A 26629-nucleotide genomic window follows, 5' to 3' on the forward strand; every position below is an offset into this window, starting at 1 on the left:
GTGGGGAACCACAATCAACTACAGCGAGTTTTGATGAGAATGTTGAAGATAAAATAAATTAAGCTTAGCATGCGTGGAAAACATATGGAATTAGAATTCCTTTTAATTACCAAAATTTCAACACATTTTACACATTGTTTACTTGCTAATATACTTGTTAAAAATCTCGCAATGCAATTTTGAAAATTTCCAACACTGATTTTGCAAAGGGTACGTTGATGAATCGCCTTGAACTTTGATCCTATTGTACTTTGCCACTTAAACAATGAAAAGATATATATTTTTTTTTTAAAGAAAAAATTGCGCTGTTTGTTAATCTATTTCAATTAACTATTCGTTCCAATTTCTACAAAATTTCTAGCTAATTATATCTCATGCTAGTAATTTGACAATCGAAATATCATGCTTTTTGAGATGAAAAATATATAAAATTGGAGTAAAATGGTCAACTAAAATGAATTGAAAGTTTATATAATCTTAAAGCTTTTCCCAAAGTTAGAATTGATCAAACGCATTCAAGCCCAAGCTTGAAAAAGTCGGGATTAATATAATTTTTCATTTGAAAACTTAAATTAATCAAAAGTAGAAAGCAACATTTCACAAACACCGCATCAATTAATTCCTCTAGCATCAGTAATCAAACACAAATTGAGGAGACCTATTTGGTCCAAGCAGATCCTTAACTATAGTTAGCGAACTACGATCCAGCGCGGTCACTATTTCAGGATCCGAAAACCACGAAGAGCTAAACACACCATTTTCACCAAAATGCTTTTTACTAATTTTTTTTTATGGATTAAATGCATACAACTCTTTATAAACATATCGAATAATAAATATATTCTCATAAAGTTTAATTTTTTATTTTTATTCATGTAAAAATATAGTAACATTCATATTTGCCCATTTGATTTGTTAGTGCTACAACACTTTATTTTTTACCCAATAATATAAGATGAGTAAAAATATGAATTTAGCTCATTCATTAACTAAAATTAAATATTTTACTCACGTTTAGCTATTTTTTTTAACGATCCTGACAGTAGAGATATATTTGAAAATAATATATTTTTTGCAGAGGTAAAAATAAAAAATTAAAGTTTATAGGAATATACGTGGTATTCAATATATTTATAAGGAGCTTTATGCAATTAATCCTATTTTTAAACCCGAAATTAGATTAACAAATCACAAATCGTACTAAATTACTACTACATAATAATAATACTAACTAACAATAAATAATAATAATTTCTAAAAATGAGCTGGGGCAAAAAGGAAATTTTGGGGCTCCGCAGTGCCAGCGAAGAATGGGCTGGTTTGACCGGGTTGGCGTGTGTGCACGCCCGCGGTGCCCACCGCACGTTGCGCCCGACCCCACCGGGCTGACGTGTCCCGATCCAACGGCTAATATCCGATCGGAGGACATCTACGGTCCTCTCCTTTCACTCCCTCGCCAGCTCATCTTACGCTATTCTTTTCTAATTTTTTTCGCGGAAATCTATGGAGAGCCCCGTAACGTATAAGCGACGCTTAAATGGACCTCTAAATTTGTTTAACTTTTGATTAGTTTAATTTAAGATATTTTACATTATTTGAATTGCAAATTTTATTAAAATAAATAAATCTGCGTTGCTATCCTACGATCAAATAAATACTTTTCGTTAGATAAAAATTATGACTCAGTAAATTTACTAAAATTGTTGTCAGGTTTAGCAATAAAGAACTTGTTTCGTTAGATAAAAATTATGACTCAGTTAATTTACTAAAATTGTTGTCAGGTTTAGCAATAAAGAACTTGTTTTGGATCACTATTCAAATAAATGAAAGGTGAGGGACCTTCATACAATAAAGGAGTAGTTTTCACGGAGTTCATTAACAAATACCCCATAGTTGAGGGGTTTCCATACACTTTAATCCCCTTTTTTTTTTTTTTTTTTTTTTTTTCTTCTTCTTCTTTTTTTACTATCTTTTTTCACATAAAATTAAGCGACCACAGAAATTTGAGTGGAAGGAAAAAAAGCGGGGTTTTTATTCGAATTACTATTTAATAAATGATTTTTTTTTTTCAATTTTTAATGGCACATCGGCCTCCTCGCCTTCTATAAAAGGGGCGGAGTCCCCCAGCTTTAATCTCTGGTCGCCATTCTTTTGATCTCGAGAGAGCTTCGCGATCTCGAAGGAGAGGAAGAGGGGAGTCGTGCCCTAGATCGTCTCCAAGCTCTCTTAGGGTAAGCCGATCTCCTCTCACTCTCTTCTTCCTCTTCGATCCGTGCGAGAATAGCTCGGATCTGGGATTTCCATTTGATTCCTAGCTTTTCTGAGCCGAAAATCGTAGATCCGGTGGAGATCTAGAAGAATCTGAGGGTCATTTTTTGAAGGATCTGTTCGATCTCTTCATAAGTGTGATTTTATCAGGGATTTGTGGTGATTAGATCTAGTGTTTGTCGCATCTTCTGTGTGGATCGTGTGTTTTAGGGTGAGAATGTGCAGGAATAGCTCGAATAATCGATGATCCGTACACTCTGGTTGTTGATTTGTTAGATCTGTGTGATCCGTAGGTTTTTCCCTTGATGTTTGGTGCTGTTTTGACGGATATATATTTTTTTTATAAGTCTCTTTTAGTGGATTTTATGCTTCCGCGATGAAATTTGTTGATCGATGTTGTCCTCACGGATTGTTGATTCTACTAGTTAGATCTGAACACTATGTAAAATACCTATGTTTCATATGGCGATATGAGCTCTAGTAGGGTTGTGAATGCCTAGTGATTGATCTGTTTTAACAGATCTAATGGCGATGGACTTAGTAGCTCTAGTGCATTGTGAAGTTGTGGTCACTCCTAAATAACACAAAAAGATTGTTTTGTGAGCTCGATATTTTATATTAGTCTTTAATATAAAACAATAAGTGTAGCAATGATTCAATTCTAGATCTTTCCTTGTTAACAACATCTGTATACATCTTAATAAGTCTGTGGTGCAAATCTTGCTTTTCAACAATCAAGTTGTGCATAGCTGAAACAATCAATAGTTATACCTCTAATCATAGAAGACGAAAGAGGTTTCATAATTCTTCTTTGATGTAATTCTTGTTGAGTCTCTGATGCTTACCAGTCAATCTGTGCATATTTTGTGTATTAATTTTCGTCTAGCAGATCCATAAAAAATGGCCGATGCTGAGGATATCCAGCCTCTCGTTTGCGACAATGGAACTGGAATGGTCAAGGTCAGGAATCTACCCTTTTTTCAGTCGAACATCTTATACTGCGCAATCTCCAAATAAAAGAAATAATACATTGCATTTACCAACCAGGCTGGCTTCGCCGGAGATGATGCACCGAGAGCGGTCTTCCCCAGCATTGTGGGTCGTCCCCGCCACACTGGTGTGATGGTGGGCATGGGGCAGAAGGATGCCTATGTGGGCGATGAGGCCCAGTCCAAGAGGGGTATCCTCACCCTCAAGTACCCAATTGAGCACGGCATTGTCAGCAACTGGGATGACATGGAGAAGATCTGGCACCACACCTTCTACAACGAGCTCCGTGTTGCTCCTGAGGAGCACCCTGTCTTGCTCACTGAAGCCCCTCTCAACCCCAAGGCCAACAGAGAGAAGATGACCCAAATCATGTTTGAGACCTTTAATGTCCCTGCCATGTACGTTGCCATCCAGGCTGTGCTCTCCCTCTATGCTAGCGGTCGTACCACTGGTATGAATCATTCTGACACTGTAGCATGAAGCCCCCAATCTTCATATGAAATTTTTAGGGATTTACAGACATAACATCCATGCAAAATTGTCTGATTACATAAATCTGAATTTTCGCTTGTGCTCCTTAATAAAGCTGTTTCACATAAAATATTATAATTGCATCTTTGGAGTCATCCGATTCATGGCAGGAAGTTGGTTTCATAATGTAAGAAGTTTTAAAAGAGGTCCATTTCTGTAAGAACTAAGGTTTATTTGTTAAAAATTAAGTTTTTGGATGGGATATGCAAAAATTTAGGATTTTCAGGCACATCTATTTAGTAAAAATCGTGTGGAATTGTATGAAAAATATCTCTTGCTTTATTCCATTTGTTACGTATTTGCCAGGTATCGTGCTGGATTCTGGTGATGGTGTGAGCCACACTGTCCCCATCTATGAAGGCTATGCCCTCCCCCACGCCATCCTCCGTCTGGACCTTGCCGGCCGTGATCTCACCGACTACCTGATGAAGATCCTCACTGAAAGAGGTTACTCTTTCACCACCACTGCTGAACGGGAAATTGTAAGGGACATGAAGGAAAAGCTGGCCTACGTGGCACTTGACTTTGAGCAGGAGCTCGAGACTGCCAAGAGCAGCTCCTCTGTTGAGAAGACCTACGAGCTGCCTGATGGCCAGGTCATCACCATTGGAGCTGAAAGGTTCCGCTGCCCAGAAGTGCTTTTCCAGCCATCTCTCATTGGTATGGAAGCTGCGGGTATTCACGAGACCACTTACAACTCCATCATGAAGTGCGATGTGGATATCAGGAAGGACCTGTACGGTAACATCGTGCTCAGTGGTGGTACGACTATGTTCCCTGGTATTGCTGATCGTATGAGCAAGGAAATCACTGCTCTGGCTCCGAGCAGCATGAAGATCAAGGTCGTCGCCCCGCCTGAGCGCAAGTACAGTGTCTGGATTGGGGGGTCCATCCTCGCTTCCCTCAGCACTTTCCAGCAGGTACTATTCATTTTCACACGCTGAATTGAGGGTTAATTGCAAATCCAGCCCCTGAAGTTTGATCCTGATTTCAGTTACTCCCTGAAAGTTCGATTTAATTACCTTCTACTAGCTTTTTAGCAACTAAGTCGCTAAGATTGGAACTTTTGAGGACATAACCGAAATTAGCTCGGGGAGGATACTTGTATTTAAGCGATGAATTTCTTTTAGGATTACACATCAGATCACCAGTTATTAACTTAGTTCTCTTCCTCCAGAAAAGATTAGTTTCGGTTAATTTGTTTCTGTATGCTAACTGTGAATCATCTAATGCGTGATAATGCAGATGTGGATTTCGAAGGGTGAGTATGATGAATCCGGCCCGTCCATTGTTCACCGGAAGTGCTTCTAAATTTCCTGGATTGGCAAGTTGTTTTCTTTTTTTTCCTACTATCTTCAGGCAGTTTTTGAGTCTGAGTCATGTTAAGCTTTTCAAGTTGAGATTTGTTGTGGATTATTAAGATGGTATTGTTGAATTTGCTGCATCATGAGTCATATTTGTACTTTTTAGCACTATCAATATTATTCAGTGGCTGCTATATGACCTAGTAATATCTCTTCACCTACATTGCTTGTGAAGCTTGCTGGTAGTCGTAGAGTTTTCTAACAACTCTGCATCATGATGTTTGTATATGGTTGTGATTTATAAATGCGCCAACTTGATATTTCCTCTCCATCTGATTTCTATGTTTGTTCATGAGATGTGTCTAAAGAGATCAATGTCTCAAATATAAGTAAATAAATGGTATTTGATTAAGACTCCATTGTAGTTTGATATATGGTTCGAAAGTGAGGCTCTATACTCCTACATGTCCTTAGGAAGTGTTGAAATTTAATATCCTAGTGAAAATAACTAAGTGAGGCTCTACTACTATGTTTAGATTAAGATTGTTTATCACCTTAGATCGGCATTTTTTCAGAGGATGAACTTTGGATTTTAGGGCGGATTTATTGTTTTCTTTATGTTGGCGAATTCTACTTGGTGTTAGCAGCGCGTGTATGAGCCCTTAAAAGAATGTCATGTTGTCGAGTGAAAACCTATGATTAAGGGCGACTTACATTGAGCTGCCATTGTTGATTTAGTTGCTTATGGGAGCGCGAACGGGGCAGGCTCCCTGCTTGTGCCACGCCTAATCGTTGCAGATTATTGTTTTGCCGGAAAGGGTACAACCTTGCGTGATCATTTTTTTGCTAGGAAAGGGCACAACCTTGCGTAAGCGGCATCTATTACTTGCTGGTAGCTTTGCAATGATGCGGACCACCTCATAAAATGTGGTGGGACTGCTCCATTTGTTGGTGAATCATGTGCCCCCTGTAAGGGAATCTAAAGCTCATCGCCTCCCATGTGTGTGGGCGTGGATTGTTTACTCCCATTACCATATATGTTTCTAGTGCTGTGAACATGTGTTGTCTCTGAAGGAATCCAGAGTCCTTATCTGATGAGAAATTATTATTGCATGGAAAGTGGTGTGGTATAAAAGGTCACCAACGCCTTAAGCTCTTTCTACATTACATGAGGTGTTTGACGTGTAGATTTTTGAGGCTAAAAAGGTTTTCGAGTTTTGGAGTTCTCGGTCTACATGCTTAAGGTCCATTCTATAGCTACTATGGAGTGTAGGGCGTCGTCTACAGGGAGGGCTGGGATGGGGTTAATTTTTAATATTTCTTTCAATCTAACCAAACAAACTTTAAATCTAGTTAAGTAAATATGCAAATTACCGTGTTAGTTCTTTCTGATTTCTTGTTATAAACTGCTTTGTAAAGGCATTCCATATTTTGGTGTAAGCAAAATTCTCCAGCGCAACATTAGTCAAATAACGGTACATAAGATCACTCAATCACCCATTGATTATTACAAAATTTGGACCTCTGATCTTTGCGAAATTATCAAAATGCCAACTACTTTTATTGACAATCTGATATGTTGTTTTTTATTTCTTTTTAAGATTGCGACAGTGATTGGATGTGGTTTTAACGACCTTTCAAGCAGGTGTGGCGTTCACGAAGCTAAGGGAGACGTGGTTTATATAAGTAGCTAAATATGAAAGGCTAGCGAGCGAACTACGTCTTTTACTTAAGCTTCGATGCATGAAAACATTCGTCCACTAATTGCATGTGGATGTTACATGTGATGTGAGGCGACCGTAACAAATAGGTTAAGCAAGAAACTAGATGGTAATTATGAGCCATGAAAAGGGCCCCTATTTTTTGCGTGGTTGTAGCTATCATAGGGGATAATGCTTTATGCGGGTCTCCCGAGTACTTTTGCTCGGCCCCCACACTGGATGGAGATATACATGCTACATGGAAAATTTTTGTAAGTATCTCCTGTGAGTAATTTCTCATATATATATAGGTAAAGTAAAAAGAGAATTTGTTACTTTGGGCTCTAAATAAATTAATTTAAAGAAGGGAGAAATACTTAGATCACTGCTGCTGAATGAGGCCGTGCATGTCGATCTTTCGATTGTACATAATCCACTTTTAGAGTCGGGTTGTGGACCACAGACGTGGTCAGTGTGACAGTGTCCCATGAGTTGGTAGACCAATCTAATCTTGCTGTATTTTAGCCGTAATTACTCGATGCTTAATTCTACCAAACTCTCATTAGGACAAGGGTCAGTCTCGAGAATCCTAAACAAAGACCTTTCTGAAGGGATCATGATTTGCCCACCCTGTTCCAGAATCCAAACAGCTTATAAGCAATCATCAAAAATCAGCTATCCAAGGATTGTTATTAATTCCTAACATGTAGGAACAAAAATTTTCATTTGAGCATCCAAAAGTAACAGCAGCATCAACAGACAAAACTAACGATTTTCCGAGTCACTCAGATTCAACCAACTTTAAATCGTGAACATGAAAATCCCCAATAATGAAATGATATTTGCATGCAATAGTAGTGCATATGTACAGCATTTTGTATGCAGTAAATTTCCACGGTGAAAAATTGCAACCCACCTTAAACAATAACATCAATATGTGGCTAAGAACGTGTTAGCAAACTACACTATACTGGACCAAAAATTACCGAGTAAAGCCAAAAGAAATTGTAGAAACAATCTGGGAGAATCCGGCAGTGGGGGGAACTCACGGTTGTAGTTTAAAATTTCACAATTTCAATATAATAATACAATAAAGAAAATAACTTAAGCTGATAAAATTACAACAAATGTCCCTCATATAGTTGCAATGCTATCTATACTCAAGCGGAACAACGATGTTGGGCCAACGACCTGGACGAGTTATAGTAAAGCATGGCAAGATCTCTTCATACAATACTCGGTGAATCTCCAATCCAGCTACAAATGGCGCGTGGCCACCGCGTTTTAATGCAATCCACCAAAGGTGCGTGCTGAGAAACCTGACTATCCTTCTCACTACTAGAAGAAGCAGTTGCCACGTCAGCGAGAAACTCTTCTTGGGTCCACCTCGGAGGGACCGCCACATGCAACTTACAAAGTCTCGGCCTTTGTGCCGGGCTTTCCCCTCCGGCAGTTAAAGCCCCGTTCAGCACAGACTTTGCAATTCCATTGAAGTGGTATAAATCAAACTGCTTCTTTCCCATTAAACCACTGGGATCTTTCAGACCGCCCAAGTTTTTATCCAATTCGAGCAAGGATTGCCAAAACTCGCTCCATACAATGAATCCTGTACTACACAAATTCTCAATCTTTTCGGGAGGGAAATTAATATTGGCCTCCTTTATTACTTGATGAAAACCCTCGGCACTGATGAATCCACCCCCTCCGCTTTGATCTTGGCTGTCGAACGCTTTCCTGATTCTTGATTCACGTTGTTCGAGCTCATTCTCTTCTTGGACAGAGGGGTCAAGGGCGAAAAGGACGGTGTAGTGAGATTCACTGCCAACTACCCAAATTGGCCATTTTGGGTGTTTTAGGCTCTGACCGACTTTGCATAGGTTTAGGGATTCCAACAGGGTAAGGAATCCTACCTCGACTGCAGTGGGTATGCCTTTAAGGAACATGCCCCCGCCGAGATCCATCCTGCCATCAAAGACATTTGGAACAGCCTGGCCGCAGAGAAGTAGATTCACGATTTCCTGCAAATTGACGACGCCATTGAACAATTTGATAGAAGACTAATAATATATTTTACCACAAAGTTAAAAACGTTTGCTTCTGTAACATACCAACTATCGACCCTTTAACCACATCACCCAAAATACTTAACCCCAAATTACCAATACAGATATGCCAGTTCTTATATTTCCAAGCACTATTTTCACATTAACAAATTTAAGACTACTCAGAAGTAAGAAGTGACGGCTAAAGCCGTGAATTTGATTAGAGAGATGACCATAAATCTAAAAGACTATATAGTAGGCTGACTGATTTAATTATAGCTATAAGCATAATGAAACTTCCAGAACCATATTGGTACTAGAGAGAGCCTCCAATTTTTTTAATATCAAATGTCAGAAATAGTCATAATGGCATTTGGTATTCCAACTCAGCGGTACAAGTGTTAGAAATTGGTTGGTAGACAACAAGATGCTTGTTAAGCGAGGCGTACCTGTGAAGCATGCCCAAATGGAGCTGTGACCAGTGGTAAGCTGGGATCGTCCCTGTCAGCTTGGATGGAATCCTACATCATTATATGAATGGAGATTAATAATTGACTAATAATTTCGACTACAAGACAAATCAACAAAACAAATTAGGAAAAAAAAATCAAACCTCTGCTAGAAAGTTTTGTGCAAGCTCACAAAGGAAAAAGAAAAAAATGGAAGTAATTTACAAAATGGAATGCTAAAAATATTGTACGTTTAGTTAGCATACCAGCCCTCGTGAAAGTAGAGCAGATATAAGGAATAGCATTGCTCCCATGCGACTTTGAAATAGAGGAAGTGCGGACATAAGATGATCAAAAGCAGTTTTCCATGAAGTGTATCTTTTGACTCGAAGAACTTTGTGAAAATCTGAAGCTGATTCAATTGAAAGACCTTCTAAAACCTTGGAAATGGCCTGGTAACCAGCGGGCGAACGGATTTAGTACATAAAATCTATAACAAATAGCATCAGCAAGAATAATTATAACAAATAGTTTCACCTCATTCTTATCAGCTTCACATCCACCATCTACATCAAGGCTTAGACCTCCAAGAAATGCAACCACAGCATTTTTTCCACTTCCACACAAGAATAATATTTCTACCATACTGTCAACCAAAGCTCTGAAACCAAACTTGTAGTCAGTACTTGGGATTCAGAAGCGAGAAAAATCCATTGGAAGGTGTAGGAGAAACTCAAAACAATATGTCCGTGTGTTAAACCAATCAATGAAGAAATGAATAAAAAAATGACATTGTGTTACTAATACCAAAAGCCATAGAAATTGCATTTCACAATGATTGAAAGGAATATATAGAAAACCTGAACTTCAACACGACTGCTTAAAGAAATTAGAAAGCATATGCTAAACCAACTCAAAAAGAACTGGCAAACAAAGACCTTCAAAAAAACACTAGTATATTAATTCTTACTTTGAATTGCAATGGTACGTATGCACAAATCAGAAAAATTAATGCTCTCAAAGACAACGTTCGAATCAAATCATGGGCCTACCTTAGGATTTAGTGTGTAGACCTAGAGGTTCAATATCAGCAGTTTCGAGAATTCTGATAATCTCAGTTTCATTTCAATTAGATCTGACCTTGGCTAACTTCATGATAAATTTTCTAGGTATCAAGGTCAGGTAAGACTGTCTAGTTTGTTGGTTGAGAAGCTTGAACATTGTCAAAATGATCAAATAGCTACATAAATTTTCTAGGTATCAAGGTCAGGTAAGACTGTCTAGTTTGTTGGTTGAGAAGCCTTGAACATTGTCAAAATGATCAAATAGCTACATAAAATTCAAAATTTTTCATATAACATGATTGAACAACATTTTGATATGTTAAAACTGATGTTTCATGCTACTTGTATAAATATCATAGCAAAAATTTCATGTTGTCATCCACTGGAATGGCTCTTTTATGGTAATTTATCTAAGTTGAGTAACATTCAAAAGCAAAGCCACCTGTAAATGCATCCTAAACGAAACTGAAATGTTTCCCAATTGATTTCAGAACCTAAGTTCATACTGATGGGCACCAGACAAAACCCAAAAGTTTCAGTTTCAGGTTTTTTAAACCATGCCAAAAGATCATACAGGAAAGCATCAAGTAGAAATTAAACCACGTGTAAACAAAAAGAAAACAAAATTGGACTACAAGCATCTCTTAACCACTGAAATACACAGTCTGGGTCTAAATTGCCAGATAATATTTCATATCAGTTGAAAAATCACCTTGCCTTTCTCTCTTCTGTTATAGAAGCAAAATTATCAGTTGCAGCATGAAAACTACGCTGAAATCGTTTATCCAAATCATCAGGAGTAAACAAAAGATACTTGAGGAGATAAGCCTGCATGAACAAAGAATCAAATATAAGAAACAAAGCGACTAATACAAGACATTAATGGCTGTCAAAAGATCTGGTACACCTACAAAAATATAAAATAAAATAAAAAATGAACACTTCTTTATTAGACGCTATTGATCGTCTCACATTACTACATTAAATTTATCTATATCATCGTAATGAATCTAATAACAATAACATGTGCCAAGGACCAGTTAAAATCACATACAGAATCTTCTTGATGGTGAGTGCACAAAAAACCAGTAGACGTCATTTTTCAAATAAACTTCCTACAAAAATTTCCAATCAGAAAACAATATCATAAATTCTTAACAAGAAATCAAGACTAACCAAACAAAGTTGCAACTTGATGGGCATCGAATAAGGCCAACCGGCACAATTTCTCCGGAAAATGGTATAGATGCTGATTAGCACTATGAATCATAATGTTGGGTAGGGGAATAACACAGTAAAGAATTTTCATGAAAAGCACACCATTAGGATCAATCAAGTTTTAAAGTGTTATGAAAGAGACAAATAAAGAAAATATATATGTTATCTAAGTACTTAATGTCGAGTAGGGGAATAACATAAATAGAGAATGTTCATGAAAGCACAAATTAGGTAGTAATCGAGATCAAAGTGTTATCGAAGAGACAAATAAACATCAAATTAAAAATAAAATATATATGTCATTACAATAATTTTTGCAGAAAGGAAATTGAGTGCTAAAGGAAGAACATGAGATCAATCAAACCTGCCCTACATTTTACAAGAAGTTTTAAAAAAAAACCTTGTTCTTTCACCATTCTTTGGATGCTTGTGTTAAAGCAATAGTGTGATATTAGCATACAGATCATCCAAACAGTAAAACAGCAGGAGGAACAGGCAATAAAATTGTTAAAGGAGCACCCATAAAGCCCAATAAGATAATACTATAGTTGGATTTAAATGGTATAAAAAAGAAAAAAACCTGTATGGTTGCCAGGACACCACAAGGACCTCCCTCATGTTGGACCAGACCCATGCAAGTTTCTGGGTCAGAGCTGAACCTGCATTCATTATTTCATATAAGTACACATCTCGTTATAGGAAAAAGGATAAAACATGGACTGCCATGCTACTGGCAAGGCCCTTGCTTGTGCTAGCAGCACAGGGTATCCCAATGCCAGCACGATCCCTTGTGCTAGTGGCACGCCAATGGCACATTGGCATGCACTGGCAAGATTTTTTTTTTTTAATTAAATTATCATAAAAATTAGTTTTCTTATAGTGTTTTTAATATCTCTAATGGTTATAAAAATAGTTCATATATTATATCTCACACTATTTAATAGGAATAGAGCCATAAACATCATAATAATAACTAAAAAAATCATTTAACATATATTATGATATGATAGTATATGCATGAAACCAAAACCAAAATCATAGTTGGATAAAAATTTGTAGGGAAACACTATTACGGGTAAATTCACTAGATCTAAATTGATAAAGAAATTGGAGAAAATCTTCTTATTTATATATATATTTTTTACTTAAAGTTGATCTTATTACATAATGGAACCCACAAATTGCTCCAAATGTAAGAAAATTTACTGGATTTACATACTTTAAATATCACAAAAATTATAAAACTTTTTACCTTGAAAAATTTAAAAGATATTTAAAAATGCAAAAAAGATATTTTAACACTATGGTGTTGGCACGACCCCGTGCCCCATGCCGGCACGGCCCCAGCATGGTGTGGCACTGGCGGCACGGACAATCCTTGGGATAAAATTTATGACTCAACCTGGCTTGATAGAGGTCAAATCTTGCTAGGACGCAAAACTAGATGATCAGAATAGTGTTAATTTCTGTTGTACTGTTTTGAAAACATGCCGGTCGGAAGATCCATAATTCCCCAGTGTGCTTTGGTTCCTCTCTGGAAAAACTATGCGCATTACCATGCTATAACCATTTACACGAGCTACACTTATTAGGATAGTGTTTGCAAACAGCTTTCTTTATTCTCAATAAATGAAGACTCCAAGAAATATCTGACTTCAGCTTAACAAACCCATGAAGGTATGATAAGACGCTCTTCTGATTAAAATGCTAAACAACAAGAGAACTTAGTCACCAGAATAGATGATACTAGCATGAAGATCTCTGCATGAACAAACTTCCAAGGAAAAGGATGCCTTTTATCTGAGCAAAAACAATAGATACTACAGAGAGACTGGAAAGGAGACGCTTTTGATTGATGAGTAACAACAACCAGAAAACGAAACAAAAGGTAACATTTTGACGGAAAATACCTGATACCCTGATTGCTCCACTGCGCCAGCACATCCTTGGACACGCCGCTACCAAACATCATCAGAAACAACTCATTCGCGACCGAAGGAGACAACTCCTCCCCAGCATCCACAACCCTTCGTTCTCCCTCCTCTACCTTCACCGACCGACAACTATCCGGTTCGGCTCCCGACACCACAGGAACTTCCACCACCACCGCGCCGCTCTTCCCTTTCGCCTCCTCCTCCTCCTCCTCCTCCTCCTCCTCCTCACCCCCCGCCGTCATCGGCCGCGCGGGGCTGAGGTTCCTGCTCTCCGCCGCCGCCCTGATCCTCTTCTCCGCCGCCGCAGCCATGAGCTCCCGCTGCATCCTCCGGTTCCTCGCCTCCACAGACTCCTCCGCGCTCTCCCGCGGCTTGCTCCGCTTCGCCTCCGGTGGCGCGCCCTGTAGGCTCATTCGCAGGGCCATCTCCAGCTCCTCGTCCTCCCGATGCGTCATTGCAACAGGAAACAACGCCGAATCCCGCAAATCAGAGCGAAACCCTAACAAATCAGAACCTAGGGTTTCCGCGGAAACACCGATGCGAGGGACCGATGGATTGGGACAACGAGGGTCGAATCAACCCGATTGGATCGCTCATCACACTGCGTTGGAGCACGTATCGAGAGATCACAGAGCCTAGAGAAGAGGGGAAAGGAATATGGGGCGAGGGAGATAAAGGGGAGAGGTTTGAAGAAGAGGCGAACGCGCGACGAAGGGTGGGGAAGGAGCCGAGAAAAGGGATCGGAGCGCTAAAATATTAAAACCTTCGGGGCGAACGGAAAATTCTCTACTACTTTATATTTATTTTTATATAATATATATATATATTTCTCATAAAGTGCACCGAAGTATTTATAATTACGATTTACGCCCACCCGTATTGCATCTCTGGAGAAAATCTTCATTTTAAGATAAAACTAAACCCTGTACAGGATCATCACGTACAGATCGGAAACTAAAAAGGGAGCCCCTCAATTTTTTGCAATTTCGAAATAGCCCCTCAGCGTTTTAATTTTCACTGACATTCCTTAATATTCCACCCATTTTTATTGTAGTAATTTGGATTAAGATATTCTGTTAAACTTGAAAGCTTCATTAGCTACTGATGATTAATTAACGAGCGAATTCTTAACTGATTTAAATAACTCAAACGCACCAGTGAAAAAAAAGGTCACCCAAAAAGATACCAGGGTCTTTTTAAAAGTATGGTATATGCCAAGTAGCAGCCACTCAGACTTGTTTGATGCTAGGGCCCATCGGGTGGACATTGGGGCCAGTCTGTTGGCCTCCTGCTATTGTTTTCAGACTATCAGGACATATCTGGCCCGGCCCAACAGGCATAAATGCAGGGTAGTTTTGCGCCCATCTTCAACATCAGTTTGAAGTTGCTGCTGAGCCCTTTCGCTGCTCGCTCAGCTATATTTCATCTCGCTTATGAAGTTTTTCAACTCTCTGCCTACACTTCTCTGCATCTTCCTCTATTGTTCAGTCCTCCCAACAAGTTAATAGTCGCACTCTCTGAACCTGTAACAATCCAATCCGATAATAATAATAACTCGCTAGATTCAAATTATCGGCTCAAAATACTTAAGCTCGATTATTATTATTAGAGTTTGTAGTCTCTTATATACTAAATTACAGAATCCCCATATTTAAACCTTGACGTTCTCATCAGTCCAATCACACACATGGGTTTAGTGGGAGCTATCTCTTAAACCCACAAAGTTTTAGTGGGAGCCACCTCTTGAAACTGCAGGACTCATCTTTAAAATCTCATATTGCTTGATAGTTTTTGTCTATATGTCTTTTGATCCAGTTTGAACCTGACGAAATCTTCATAGTCTAAACACGAAAAGTCTATAATACTCCAATAATCTTATATCGATGAAAAAGAAGGTCATACACTCTAATAATAATAATTACGGTCGGAATATAAGAGGCCACACGCTTTGATAATAATAAGTTTAAGCATTTTAAATCAATGGTTTGAATCCAACAACTTATTATTGCTAGCAGGTCAAGTTGTTATTGAACCCTCCTTCAAAGAAAGCTCTCCATCCTCGGCAAACTCCGAATAACAGTCTAGTCTCAGCAAAATGGATCTCAAATCTTTGGAAAGGAGTGCCTTTATTGGGCTTGGATGATCAAGAACCAAACCACATCTGGGTCATGTTGGGTCTCGGGCCCACCTGGTCCATGTTGGCCTTGGCCCGAGTCACTAACCTGTATCTCGACAATCATGGCGCGCTAAGCAATGTGTGGCCACAGCTCTTTCCTCATTTTTATCCTTGGATCACCTTTACTTGGCTAAAATTGCCATCTCATGAAAAAAAACGTTATTGGCCCATTCTCTCTCTCTCTCTCTCTCTCTCTCTCTCTCTCTCTCTCTCTCTCTCTCTCATGGCGATCACTCTCTTTTTCCGACCACCACACTGCATTAAACCAATGAGAAACAAAGAGCCTTTGCTACCCAACAAACAATGCATCAGCGACTCTACAATGAGGCATCATCCATGTTCACATTCATATTCATTTTGGGAAAGAGCCTCTCTATTCTCTGCCACAACATCAACATCAATTCATGCATTAGTAAGCGATTCCGGTGACCGAGAATTGGACGATAGAGGAGGAGATTACGCGACCGTCGACGAGATTAAACAAACACTTTACGGAGCATTGCGAGGTTGGTGATACAGTATAAGTAGTTCTAGAAGGACAAATTGTGTTTGCTATCTTATTATAGCCAATGTGGTGAAATTACAAAGGCATTGACAGGGGAGTTTTTGGGGTGACATCTAAGAAGAAGTCGGAGATCGAGGCGTTGGTGGAGCAGCTCGAGCGCTGGAATCCCACACCACAACCTACTGATCACTTACTAGATAAGGTAACTAACATACTCTCAGAATGTGAAATTAAGCATTTGTCGGCATACAATAAATATTATTCTCTTTGAAATATCTGCATCTGTTACCTTTTGTGTTACCACTTAATGCGGTATCATGTGCACAGCGCATCATGTGTCTAAAATCTTCGAGGTTGTTTGCAATCTATATACACCTGGAAATGAAATGATCTTTTTCAGATTGCTTCTCTTGCAACTGTTTTTGAGTATTGGACTTATTTTCAAAATTTTAACTATGTGGAGGACTAAAGGTGGATGGAAACTGGAAGCTGCTTTACAGCACAATCACAATTCTTGGATCGAAGAGAACAAAGCTAGGATTGCGCGACGTCATCAGTATAGGGGATTCCTTTCAGATAATTGATGTTCAAAAGGTGAGGCAACTACTCATCTTATAAATATATATGAATAAGGCCGCTTTTTTTTTTAAAAAAAAAAAGAAGAAGCAATTCAGCACCGCAAATTTTCTCCTGAGCTCCTCATCTAGTTGACTTGTTACTTCAATTCAAATCAAACATCAATTTGCTCCCTGATTCTTCTGTTTTTGTGTGTAAAAATTGGTCTTAGAAATAATCCTTGTTATATATTTATAAAATCACATTATTTTGTAATCCGTTTGAAATGGAATGGAGTTTCACCACCACCTTCTCAACACCTGAAGGGAAAAGCGATTAATGTGATCGAGTTCAACGCTAAGGGATTCAAGCTGTTGACAGGGCAGCTAACAATTGAGGCATCCTACACAGTTGCAACCAAAACAGTAATTGTTCTTCTTCTTTTTCTTTTCTTTTTTTTTTCCAATTCTTAAGAGAGAGATGTATCCATTTTCTGAGCATAAAATCACCTCTGATTCTCAGCCACTTTTTATGTTCTGTAACAGAGAGTGGACATCAAGTTAGAGAAGTCAACTGTTACTCCTGAGCAGGTAAAATTATTATGCTTACAGTACATATATATCTCAAGATATGACAAAAACATTATACTCGATCTCAACTAACACCTCCGGAAACAAAAAAAAAAACAGTTGATGAATCTTTTTCAGAAGAATTATGATCTTCTCCTTGCCATATTCAATCCCGAAGGTTGGCTCGAAATAACGTATCCTTTTTGCGATCTTACCGGTTAGAATGCTAAATTCCACTAATTGTTACATCTAAATATAATGCACTCGGTCATTAATTGTTCATCTTTACATTGAGTATTGCATGTTTTCCCTAAATAAGAATATACAGATATGTTGATGATTCTCTGCGTATCGGAAGAGATGATAAAGGAAACATTTTTGTGCTGGAAAGGACGGAGCATGCAAAGATTTGAATATGAGTCGTATAAAACCATGCCTGCATTTGCTGGTAATAATTTGTGGCTTATTATTATTATTATTGGAGTTTATGTATAAAAAGTCAAATAGTAGTTTATCCCTCTAAACATAGTGAATTCCTAAGGAGCTCAAGTTTTTTACATATAATATACAAGCCAAAATTGTTATTTCTTACCATGTGGTACTTTCATGTTGTTAACTGAAAAGTACGGCGATACCAATGCCCATAACTTCGATACCAATGCCCATAACTTCTTGTTTTAAAAATAAAAAACATATTTGTTTTTATGGATATATATAGCATTAGTGCAACTTAGGGAGCAACTAAAATTTTCTTTATTAACATTAATGAGTTGTTATTACTAGCAGGTTGGATCTTTAACGAAGGTATTAGTCATAAGCAAAATTAATCCTTACAAAGTAGGGTAAAAGTCATTAGTCAAATTAGTTTTTCCTTTTGCATGGTTTGGTGTTGAGCGAGCACCACCTATTGGCTATTGCGTAATTGAGAAGTTTCCTTTCAAGTACAAAAACATTGGTTAACTAACACGACTCCTTAATTTTGATAGGCAATATATATTCAACAACCTAATTGGTTCATGCATGCATGTTGGTTCATTCGTTCAACTTATGATCTAAAATTGCTATTTTATGGCTACTAACCACAAGGTATTATTATTAATTAGTCTTGTATTGTAGCATAATTAATATTATTATAACAGTAGTTTTTGTTTTTGGACCCATCCAAAATACAAAATTCCTATTATCATCATTTTCACTTATTTTGTGGCTACATTACCCTGAAGTTTTTATTATTTTTTGACACCTCGTACCAGATAATTAAGTAAGTGCATATTTGATCTGTCTTTTGGTAAATATTTTGCAAACAAAACAAATTAAAAAGATTAATAACTAAGTTTTTTAATATTAAAATAGAATCTTCAAGCAAAACTTTCTACTTCTACAATTTTCAAAAACCATCTGTTTGAATTGTCAATAGTAAAAAAAACTATTAAAGGTTTGAACATAAACTCTGTTAATGTTTTTCCACACAAATAGCTCATCCATTAATCGATCATCAACTCGATTTGAAAATATCAACAATTCGTGTCCAAAAACTATCAAAACAAGTACATTACATCAAACACAATCTTTTGGCCAAATTCATTGCCGAGTACATCTCCCCAGATAATACTAGACGAGATTTTAAAAAAAAAGGCACTGATACAGCTAATTAATTATCCCAATATGTTGGAAAATAAAATTGTATTCTTGTCCATTTCCAATGAATATTTTATCCAATTTATAAGCGTCGTTGACGTCCTAATCTTTAATGGCGTGACATCAACCCCTAGTTGGGAGGCTTTAATTTTCCACAAGTTGAGTTTATTTTAACAAGTTATTCATGCGTAGCTAACTCATTCCGTATTTTCCATTTTATGTATTGATCAATATGATTAAGGATTAGAAGAAAAGCAAATTGCACAAGAGATACAAACCCTAATCGAAATGAAGAGGAACTGAGGAAGCCCTCTTTCTTTTGAGGTGGTTTTATTTGTAGCATTTTTTTTTTCCTTTATATTATCAGTTGTAGTGATGAGCTANTTTTTTTTTTTTTTTTTTTTTTTTGAGAATAGGTAGCACGCTATCTGCTTTATTTATTGAAAAGGTGAATTATGCTACAGGGGTGAGGCATCGAGGGCCTCGTGAACACGAAAAAAAAAAAAAGAAAAAAAAAAGAAGCATATGTAGATATATATATATATATAAAGAGGGCTATTAAGGAAGGTCTATCCAAGAGTCAATCAGGAACTTGAGCCTACGCACCACAGTTACAGGGTCAAACTGTATGCCGCGAAAGATAGCGTCGTTCCTAGCTTTCCAAATGGTCCACCAGCACGCTGCTAACTCGGGTAGTCCGTTCCTCCTATTTAGCCCACCATCCCTACGCCTCCACCTATCCCAGACTTCAAGTACATCATCACCCAATTTCCTGGACTGAGCTTCTTCGAGTCCCGCGACCATGATATACTTGGTAAAGACACATTGGGTGAATAGATGAGCTAAAAATTGTAAGAAGAATTAGCTAACATGCTAATTTGTATCAGATAAGTCAATCTATATATTACACATGTTAACATATCAATAAATTACTTAACTAGTTAACATAAATGCATAACAACCTTTTAGTAGCGATAAAATGTTTTCAAATAGCATCTACATTTTGAATATTATTTTGAATATTATTATAATTTAGATGTAAAAATTATAGAATATTCTGTTAAAGTAGGTATACGCGCGTACTATTTACTTTACTTCTAATTAACGAGAAGAAAGCTTGATCTAATTTATTATAAATTTAGAAAGCAAAATTAAAATTTTTGAGATCCAATTATGTATTTAAAATTTGCTATAAATCAGATAAAGTGTATCATGTTTTGACCTTTTAAGTACAAAAACGAAAGAGTCCAAACTATTGTCAGTTTATGCCATTCGTTTGTTTCCAATTGGCTAAAAACATAGCTGACGTGGTAGACCAGGTTCAGCTGATAATTTATCTGCAAATATGCCACGTAAGCGGGGGGCCACACGCCAGGATACATTGAACGTATCCTTTTTCACTCCCTCCTAAATTAGAAAAAAAAAAGAGAAAAAGAAAAGAAAAGGAAAAAAAAAGCTCTTGTTTATTTATTATTTATTTATTTTCACTAAACGACGCCGATCGCCATGGTAGTAGTTGCCCTGCGCGACCTCGGAGCCCACGTTGCCACCAAAATCTCTCCAAAAAATCCCCAATTCCCAACTAGATTCCTCTCAAATCCGAAGATTCGGCGCGAGATGTTATTCAGATGAGTTTATTTCTCGATCAGTTTTAGTTAGGGCTAGAGGAGAGAATTTCTACTAAATATTTGCTTCTGAGATCAATAAATGTGTTATTGTGGTTGTATGTTGTTTTTTATCTCTCTTTTGGTATAAAGTTGTGATTTTTATGACTTACTTGTTGTTTTAGCCGACTCTAGGGTTTGATCTTAGCTTCAGAAAGATCTGTTTTTGGGTACACGGAAATCGTTGGGAGCTTCAATAAATCGAAACTTTAATCGTATTTGTGTAATTTTGATCATTGTGGGACTAAGGTCCAAGTAGTAGTCTGAGTTATTTGCAGGAAATTTGTTGTTTAGAAACAAGAAGAAAAAAAAAAAAAAATGGAGGGAAATATACAACCTGGTAATATGATTCCAGGATCTTCTTATGGTGTTTTAGATTTGCAAAGCTCCATGGATATCAATCACCAAAACCCCTCACACCCACTCTTTCACCCACCTCAGCAACAGCCAAATAATTTGGGCTCGGCGCTTAACCCATCCATGAATGGCACCTTTCCTCTTTCAATGAATCATATGCCCGAGTGTAATCACCAACACGGTGTTCTTTACATGGACTATAGCAAGGGAGAGAGGGGAAAGCATTCATTAAGTGACGAGGAGGATCCTAGCCTCATGGAGGAGGGAAACGACGGTCATCATGAAAAGGGAAAGAAGGGCTCTCCGTGGCATCGAATGAAGTGGACCGACGCTATGGTTCGGCTTTTAATAACCGCGGTTTCTTATATAGGAGAAGATGCTTCGGCCGATTGTCATATTGGTGGGAGGAGGAAATTCGCAATATTGCAGAAAAAGGGGAAGTGGAAAGCAATATCCAAAGTTATGGTTGAGAGGGGTTGTTATGTGTCTCCTCAGCAATGTGAGGATAAGTTTAATGATCTCAACAAAAGGTATAAAAGGCTTACGGATATCCTCGGTAGGGGAACATCATGTAAGGTGGTGGAGAATCCTGCATTGTTGGACGCTATGGATCATATTTCGGATAAATTGAAGGACGATGTGAGGAAAATATTGAGCTCGAAGCATCTTTTCTATGAAGAGATGTGCTCGTATCATAATGGGAATAGATTGAACTTACCGCACGATCTGGCTCTTCAGCGCTCTTTGCAGGTGGCTCTTAGAAGTAAAGATGAGCAGGAAATGAGAAGGGGTGCGAATGAAGATGCTGATGAAGATGATCAGAGTGGAGATACTGAAGATGAAGAAGATAATAATGGAGAGCATCATGTATTACATGGTGATATGGGTGACTCGTGCTTTATTAAAAGGATGAAGCATGGAATGGATAATGAAGATATGGCCTTTGCTGCAAATTCTTCGGGTTCACATGATTGTGCTAGAAAATCTCCTGTTATGGGCATTACTGTGGATATGAACCAAGCTTTTCCAGATGGGTCCAACTTTGCTTTGTCGGAGAAGCAACTAATGAGTTCTCATTCAATTCAACTTGAGGAACAGCGGTTGCATATTCAAGTTCAGATGCTGGAGCTTGAGAAGCAACGGTTCAAGTGGGAGCGATTCAGTAAAAAGAAGGACAGAGAATTGCAGAAGATGAGGATGGAGAACGAAAGGATGAGGCTTGACAATGAGCGCTTAGCAATGGAACTAAGGCATAAGGAGATTGAGCTTGATCTTAAATTAACGAGAAACCAGTGATTCATGATAGTTTGAAAGCTGGTATGCTATCATCTTTTACTTTTGTAGTTTTAAGGTTCGGACTTTTGTTCTATATTGTAAGCTCCACAAGTGAAATGGGTGCTGTCGATATTATTGAATATGGAAGCAAGTGCTGCACTATAAGGCACTTGAGGTTGAGAATAGATTAGTTATGTTTATTGACATTTGTATGTTGAGTTATTGCAGCACGAGTACTTGGATTAGTTCCTTCTTCTGAAAATGCTTTCTGTATTTCTTGTGGCTGCTTAATTGCTAGAGTTGATAAGTTAGTATGTTTCAAATTATTGGTGAACCATGTGGTCACCCTGCTGTTAATATCTGTCATTGCAGTACGAAGGCTCTGTGAATATTGTTCATTGGTTACACCACCAGAAATATGATTCTTTTACATTTGAAGGTTGCAAAATGGGAATTCTGTGTGTTTGTGTGTATATATGGGGTTTTGTGTGTCTGTGCTCATGCTCGCATGAGTGGTGCATGTGAGTACATAACTGCGAGAAAACAAAAATTACACGGAAGAAAACTATGTGCATGCAAGTATAGGGTTTCCTGTGATGGTGGATGTTTTCGTTCAGCCCTTGTTGTTACCTTTTATGTCAAAATACTGTTTTCATCATCAGAGCTCTGATTTCAAAATTTAGTCCTTGGATCTTTATACCTGTTACCGAATATATGCTTAAAGTTTCCTTGCTGATTATGTTGCTTTTATTATTGATTTTGATGCTTGTACAATATGCTTATTTGACAATGGAAAAGGTTCTTCTACATGTGGTTGTCCTTATGGTCTGTACTAGGTGTTGCATTGGGGGAATCACTGTTGAGACATGCTAAGGGTCCAATAGAGCTTTCGGAAAAAAATGTTATTTGAGTAAAGCTATTTGGAAAGTCACCAAAGCTTTTGCCTCAAAGTCACCCTATGGTTTCTCACTGTACTACCAAAGCTTTCAAATACTAATGCATGCTTTTAAAGCCTAAACGCTTGTGCCAGCTTTTGCAGTGCGACAATCCCTTTTTAATTGCCAAACATGCAGCTGCAGCCTCTCAAAGAAGCCAACGGACTACCATAATCTCAGATATTGAACTCGACAAGAATGCATGCAGTATGTTGCAAAACTTGTTTTCAAGTGTCAATTATGTTTGGTAACGGGTAATGTTATTCTCCAAATCATTCATAGCATTGATAATGACCATTTTGCAAAAAAATTTCTCCAAACATAATATTTATTGTGATATATCTCTATTTCCTGCAACAGAAAACAGTGGATATGATAGAGCTCAGCGCGCGCAAGACAGAGACAGAGACAGAGAGAGAGAGAGAGAGAGAGAGGAGCATAATTCATAAAAAGCAATTTATCTCTTATACAAGAAAGTAACAGTACATACAATGCTCCACGAAGAAGTTCAAATGGAGTGTGATATACATGGATCAAAAATTCCATTCAGGATAAAACGGGAAAAAAATAAATAAATCAAAAACAGCATTTAGCATTTTTGCTTCAAGACACTCGAGAGGGTGTTGTACGCATCAACACACAGTTTGAACTTCTCCTCTGCTAGGGCCTGCATTAAAACACATTCCATTAGGCCACTAAATACAAAACATATGTCAAAAAGCAGCAATTATCCTTCTATATCATGAACCGAACTGAAGAAATACGTGAAACTTATTAGGGACGCTGTCTAAATTTTCTCCTTGTATAATGTGTGCTTTAAATTTTGTGTTTAGGATAGCTATGAAACGAGAACATTAAGGCTGCATTCTGAAAGATCATAATTCATAGATATCGAATAGTCAAATTATCAATTTCTTACATCCGCTTTCAAAACTTCAATTTTCAGTCGCTTGCATACCCAAAAAAAGAAATTGGCAGATTTATTTGCATTATTTCTTGATAGTATAAACTCATACACTATAATACTTGTTCAAATATTATTTTAGGTTGCATGAGCTAAACGGCAATCTGTAAGAAAAATAGCCTATCACCTAGCTCAAAATGACCAGCTGTGAAAAGGTTTAGATAAGGATAATGATGGCAAATGTTAATGAAGGACACGAGAGGTTGAAGCGAACCTATATTTTCCTCCCTATGCACCAAGCTCACATAGTGTTGACCATAAGTAAGATAATAAGGTTGGAAACTAACCTGTGAAGAACCTTGATGTTTGTCTGGATGCCACTGTAAAGCAGATGCATGAAAACTGCCAAAAGACATCACATCATGAATATGCAATAATAGATGCACTATATGTCCAACTTGAGATATAGAAATCAATAAGCACTTTTAGGGTTAATTTTCAGTGAAGATTGCATAGTAGATATGTAAATTATCAGTAACTTACGCAGATTTAAGATCTTCTAATTTCAAGGGGCCAATAGGCGGCAAACCAAGAGTAACTCTGTAGCTCCGCATATCTATATCACTTGATTCTTCTTCTTCTATATCACTTTCACTCCACACTCTTTTCTTGGCTTTAGTCCACTGCGACTCATCTTTCCATTCAAAACCCGACCAAGACCAGGTAAAAGGTCTACGCCCGCCAAAGGTGGCTGAAGAAGTATAAGGATTCTCATAATCATCTTCATTGAAGTTTTTAGTATTCTGCCAACCTGAATAAACAGAAATATTTAGGCTTGTTTTCTAAGTTTCTCAAAGCAATGAATTAATTAGCTTAAATGTAGGCTTGGATTATAGCAGTCCTCTGGCACAGGTTCTCTGCTTTGAAGAGCACCACTCAAGCATTTGGCAAACAAAGGAAAATAGGAAGATAGAATGGAGAAACACTAGAAGGTTTACACTTGAGAGTTTTATACAGTTTTGTAGCAGTTATAATGTCAAGAATTTAAAATCATAGGGAAACAGGTATACTTCAAGATTGAGTACATATACACGTATATAAAGCTACATTTATAAGAACAAAGAACACAAAAACGGCAGAAAGAAAACTCACGCTTGCTTGTCCAATGGCCTTTTCCAGGGCTTGGATGATGGGGCTTAGATTTGCTAATTTTCTTAGTTCGCCGCTGTTTATCAGATTGATCCTATTAAGAGAGCTCAAAAGTCAGATGAAATTAAACAATTTAACAACAAAGGCGAAGGTTCACATCATTTAACAACAATGACAGTTGATGAAAACAACAATGACGTTCAATGATGGAATAGGACTTAACCATGTTACCCACAAGAAACCAGGAAAAAAAAAAGATAACTATTAAATGCGCATGATTAAAATCATAGCCCGCAAGAAAGGTGTTCAACAACAAAAAAAGGTACTTCAAGATTTTACCTGTAATGAGGATTTGCCATTGAGAAGAAGATTTTTCAGAGCACTTTTTGCGTCAGATCGCTTTTGACGAACTGTATATCTGACGTGAGTCTGTCAGAAGCACACTGTAAGACACATTGAGATATTTCACTAAGAACAATTGTTCTGTTAAATTAAATCAGAAGATTTTAAATTTAAATTAAGTTGCAAGCCTCTTCTCAAGTCAAGGGGAGCAGCAAAGAGCACAAAATCTTCATATAAAATGGTTCGAGAATTTAAACCATTCCGAGCATCATTAAATAAGCGTTAGAAATCAAACAGCTTCAAAGAATAAATCAAACTAATTCAATGTAAAAATGAGTAGGAGATAAAACTGAAAACTTAATATTTGACATTCTCACATGACGACAATATTTAGATCGTTTGCCAAGATATGACCAAGAAGTTTATCCAATTGAGTTTATGCTTTATTTTTTTTTCAGAAAAATTACATCCTGTATCTTAATCCAACTCATATGACACTATTTTTATTTCCCCTGTTTTGCATCAAAATTACAATTCCAGTGCTACTTCTATTATCTCTAGAGCCTCTTCTCCTCCTCAAGTTGCTCCAATACTGTGTCTCTTTACTTACACACAACGATTTCGATCTAATACTCTTTACTTTCCAATTTCCACTAGGCGAAGCATAGAACTGACCACGGCCTATCTCAATAACAAATCAAATAGTTTAATCGCCGAAGAGATTATAGAATAGATCGAAACTAACCTTAGAATCCGATTTAATCGTCCATTTGGAGAGGGCGATGGCGGTGGAATGGAGGAGGGCGGAGCAGGTGAATTGCGAGGGGTGGTGAGGATGCCCTAACCGCGCGAGGCTCTTCCACACCGAAGCTCGCATCTGTGTTCGAGAACCTTCTCGAGGTTTCGATCGGAGGTGGTGGTGGTGAAGAGAAAAATGGCGTCGGAGCAGTGGAAGATTAGACGGGGAGAGAGGCGAGCGCTCGCGAGGGAGATGAAGCTCTAGTGGGCTTCTTCGGAGCAGAGTATATAAATAAAAAGATGGGCCCGTTATACTATGTAG

At 37.7% G+C, this 26629-nt stretch overlaps 5 protein-coding genes across 6 annotated transcripts; 3 read left to right on the forward strand and 2 right to left on the reverse strand.

Moving 5' to 3' along the window:
• LOC109722956 (actin-101-like) lies at positions 2079-5314 on the forward strand. Its single transcript, XM_020251131.1, has 5 exons — positions 2079-2231; positions 3158-3228; positions 3316-3709; positions 4096-4709; positions 5035-5314. Exons 2-5 carry the CDS (start codon positions 3169-3171, stop codon positions 5098-5100), a joined length of 1134 nt encoding a protein of 377 aa, XP_020106720.1. The 5' UTR covers positions 2079-2231; positions 3158-3168; the 3' UTR covers positions 5101-5314.
• LOC109723215 (ubiquitin carboxyl-terminal hydrolase FAM188A) lies at positions 7711-14292 on the reverse strand. Of its 2 annotated transcripts, XM_020251501.1 has the most exons (7): positions 13477-14291; positions 12147-12225; positions 11061-11176; positions 9822-9945; positions 9551-9736; positions 9285-9356; positions 7711-8811 (listed from the first exon to the last, which is right to left on the reverse strand). In XM_020251501.1, the coding sequence occupies exons 1-7, from the start codon at positions 13953-13955 to the stop codon at positions 8020-8022; spliced, it is 1848 nt and encodes a 615-aa protein (XP_020107090.1). In that variant the 5' UTR covers positions 13956-14291; the 3' UTR covers positions 7711-8019. The 2 variants fall into 2 exon arrangements, with proteins under 2 accessions (XP_020107090.1, XP_020107091.1); XM_020251502.1 differs by lacking the exon at positions 9551-9736 and having other exon boundaries at positions 13477-14292.
• LOC109723195 (probable plastid-lipid-associated protein 7, chloroplastic) lies at positions 15863-17921 on the forward strand. Its single transcript, XM_020251476.1, has 7 exons — positions 15863-16182; positions 16265-16383; positions 16653-16775; positions 17063-17161; positions 17282-17326; positions 17426-17499; positions 17634-17921. Exons 1-7 carry the CDS (start codon positions 15900-15902, stop codon positions 17716-17718), a joined length of 828 nt encoding a protein of 275 aa, XP_020107065.1. The 5' UTR covers positions 15863-15899; the 3' UTR covers positions 17719-17921.
• Positions 20092-22613, forward strand: LOC109723194. Its single transcript, XM_020251475.1, has one exon. It carries the CDS (start codon positions 20926-20928, stop codon positions 22258-22260), a length of 1335 nt encoding a protein of 444 aa, XP_020107064.1. The 5' UTR covers positions 20092-20925; the 3' UTR covers positions 22261-22613.
• LOC109722773 lies at positions 23614-26576 on the reverse strand. Its single transcript, XM_020250907.1, has 6 exons — positions 26315-26576; positions 25567-25656; positions 25231-25321; positions 24622-24889; positions 24426-24480; positions 23614-23841 (listed from the first exon to the last, which is right to left on the reverse strand). The coding sequence occupies exons 1-6, from the start codon at positions 26444-26446 to the stop codon at positions 23764-23766; spliced, it is 714 nt and encodes a 237-aa protein (XP_020106496.1). The 5' UTR covers positions 26447-26576; the 3' UTR covers positions 23614-23763.

The sequence above is a fragment of the Ananas comosus genome, linkage group 17, assembly GCF_001540865.1.
Source record: "Ananas comosus cultivar F153 linkage group 17, ASM154086v1, whole genome shotgun sequence".
NCBI lineage: Eukaryota > Viridiplantae > Streptophyta > Magnoliopsida > Poales > Bromeliaceae > Ananas > Ananas comosus.

Coding starts and splice junctions, on each gene's coding strand:
- LOC109723215 (XM_020251501.1), bottom strand. CDS start 13,955: ATGACGCATCGGGAGGACGAGGAGCTGGAGATGGCCCTGCGAATGAGC. Junction 12,226..13,476: donor TGGAGCAATCAGGGTATCAG/GTATTTTCCGTC, acceptor TAATGAATGCAG/GTTCAGCTCTGACCCAGAAA. Junction 9,946..11,060: donor ACAGAAGAGAGAAAGGCAAG/GTGATTTTTCAA, acceptor GTTTGGTTTCAG/AGCTTTGGTTGACAGTATGG.
- LOC109723195 (XM_020251476.1), top strand. CDS start 15,900: ATGGCGATCACTCTCTTTTTCCGACCACCACACTGCATTAAACCAATG. Junction 17,327..17,425: donor CAACTGTTACTCCTGAGCAG/GTAAAATTATTA, acceptor AAAAAAAAACAG/TTGATGAATCTTTTTCAGAA. Junction 17,500..17,633: donor GAAGGTTGGCTCGAAATAAC/GTATCCTTTTTG, acceptor AAGAATATACAG/ATATGTTGATGATTCTCTGC.
- LOC109723194 (XM_020251475.1), top strand. CDS start 20,926: ATGGAGGGAAATATACAACCTGGTAATATGATTCCAGGATCTTCTTAT.
- LOC109722773 (XM_020250907.1), bottom strand. CDS start 26,446: ATGCGAGCTTCGGTGTGGAAGAGCCTCGCGCGGTTAGGGCATCCTCAC. Junction 24,890..25,230: donor AGGCCATTGGACAAGCAAGC/GTGAGTTTTCTT, acceptor CTGTTTATTCAG/GTTGGCAGAATACTAAAAAC. Junction 23,842..24,425: donor AACATCAAGGTTCTTCACAG/GTTAGTTTCCAA, acceptor GTTTTAATGCAG/GCCCTAGCAGAGGAGAAGTT.
- LOC109722956 (XM_020251131.1), top strand. CDS start 3,169: ATGGCCGATGCTGAGGATATCCAGCCTCTCGTTTGCGACAATGGAACT. Junction 3,229..3,315: donor ATGGAACTGGAATGGTCAAG/GTCAGGAATCTA, acceptor TTTACCAACCAG/GCTGGCTTCGCCGGAGATGA. Junction 3,710..4,095: donor TGCTAGCGGTCGTACCACTG/GTATGAATCATT, acceptor CGTATTTGCCAG/GTATCGTGCTGGATTCTGGT.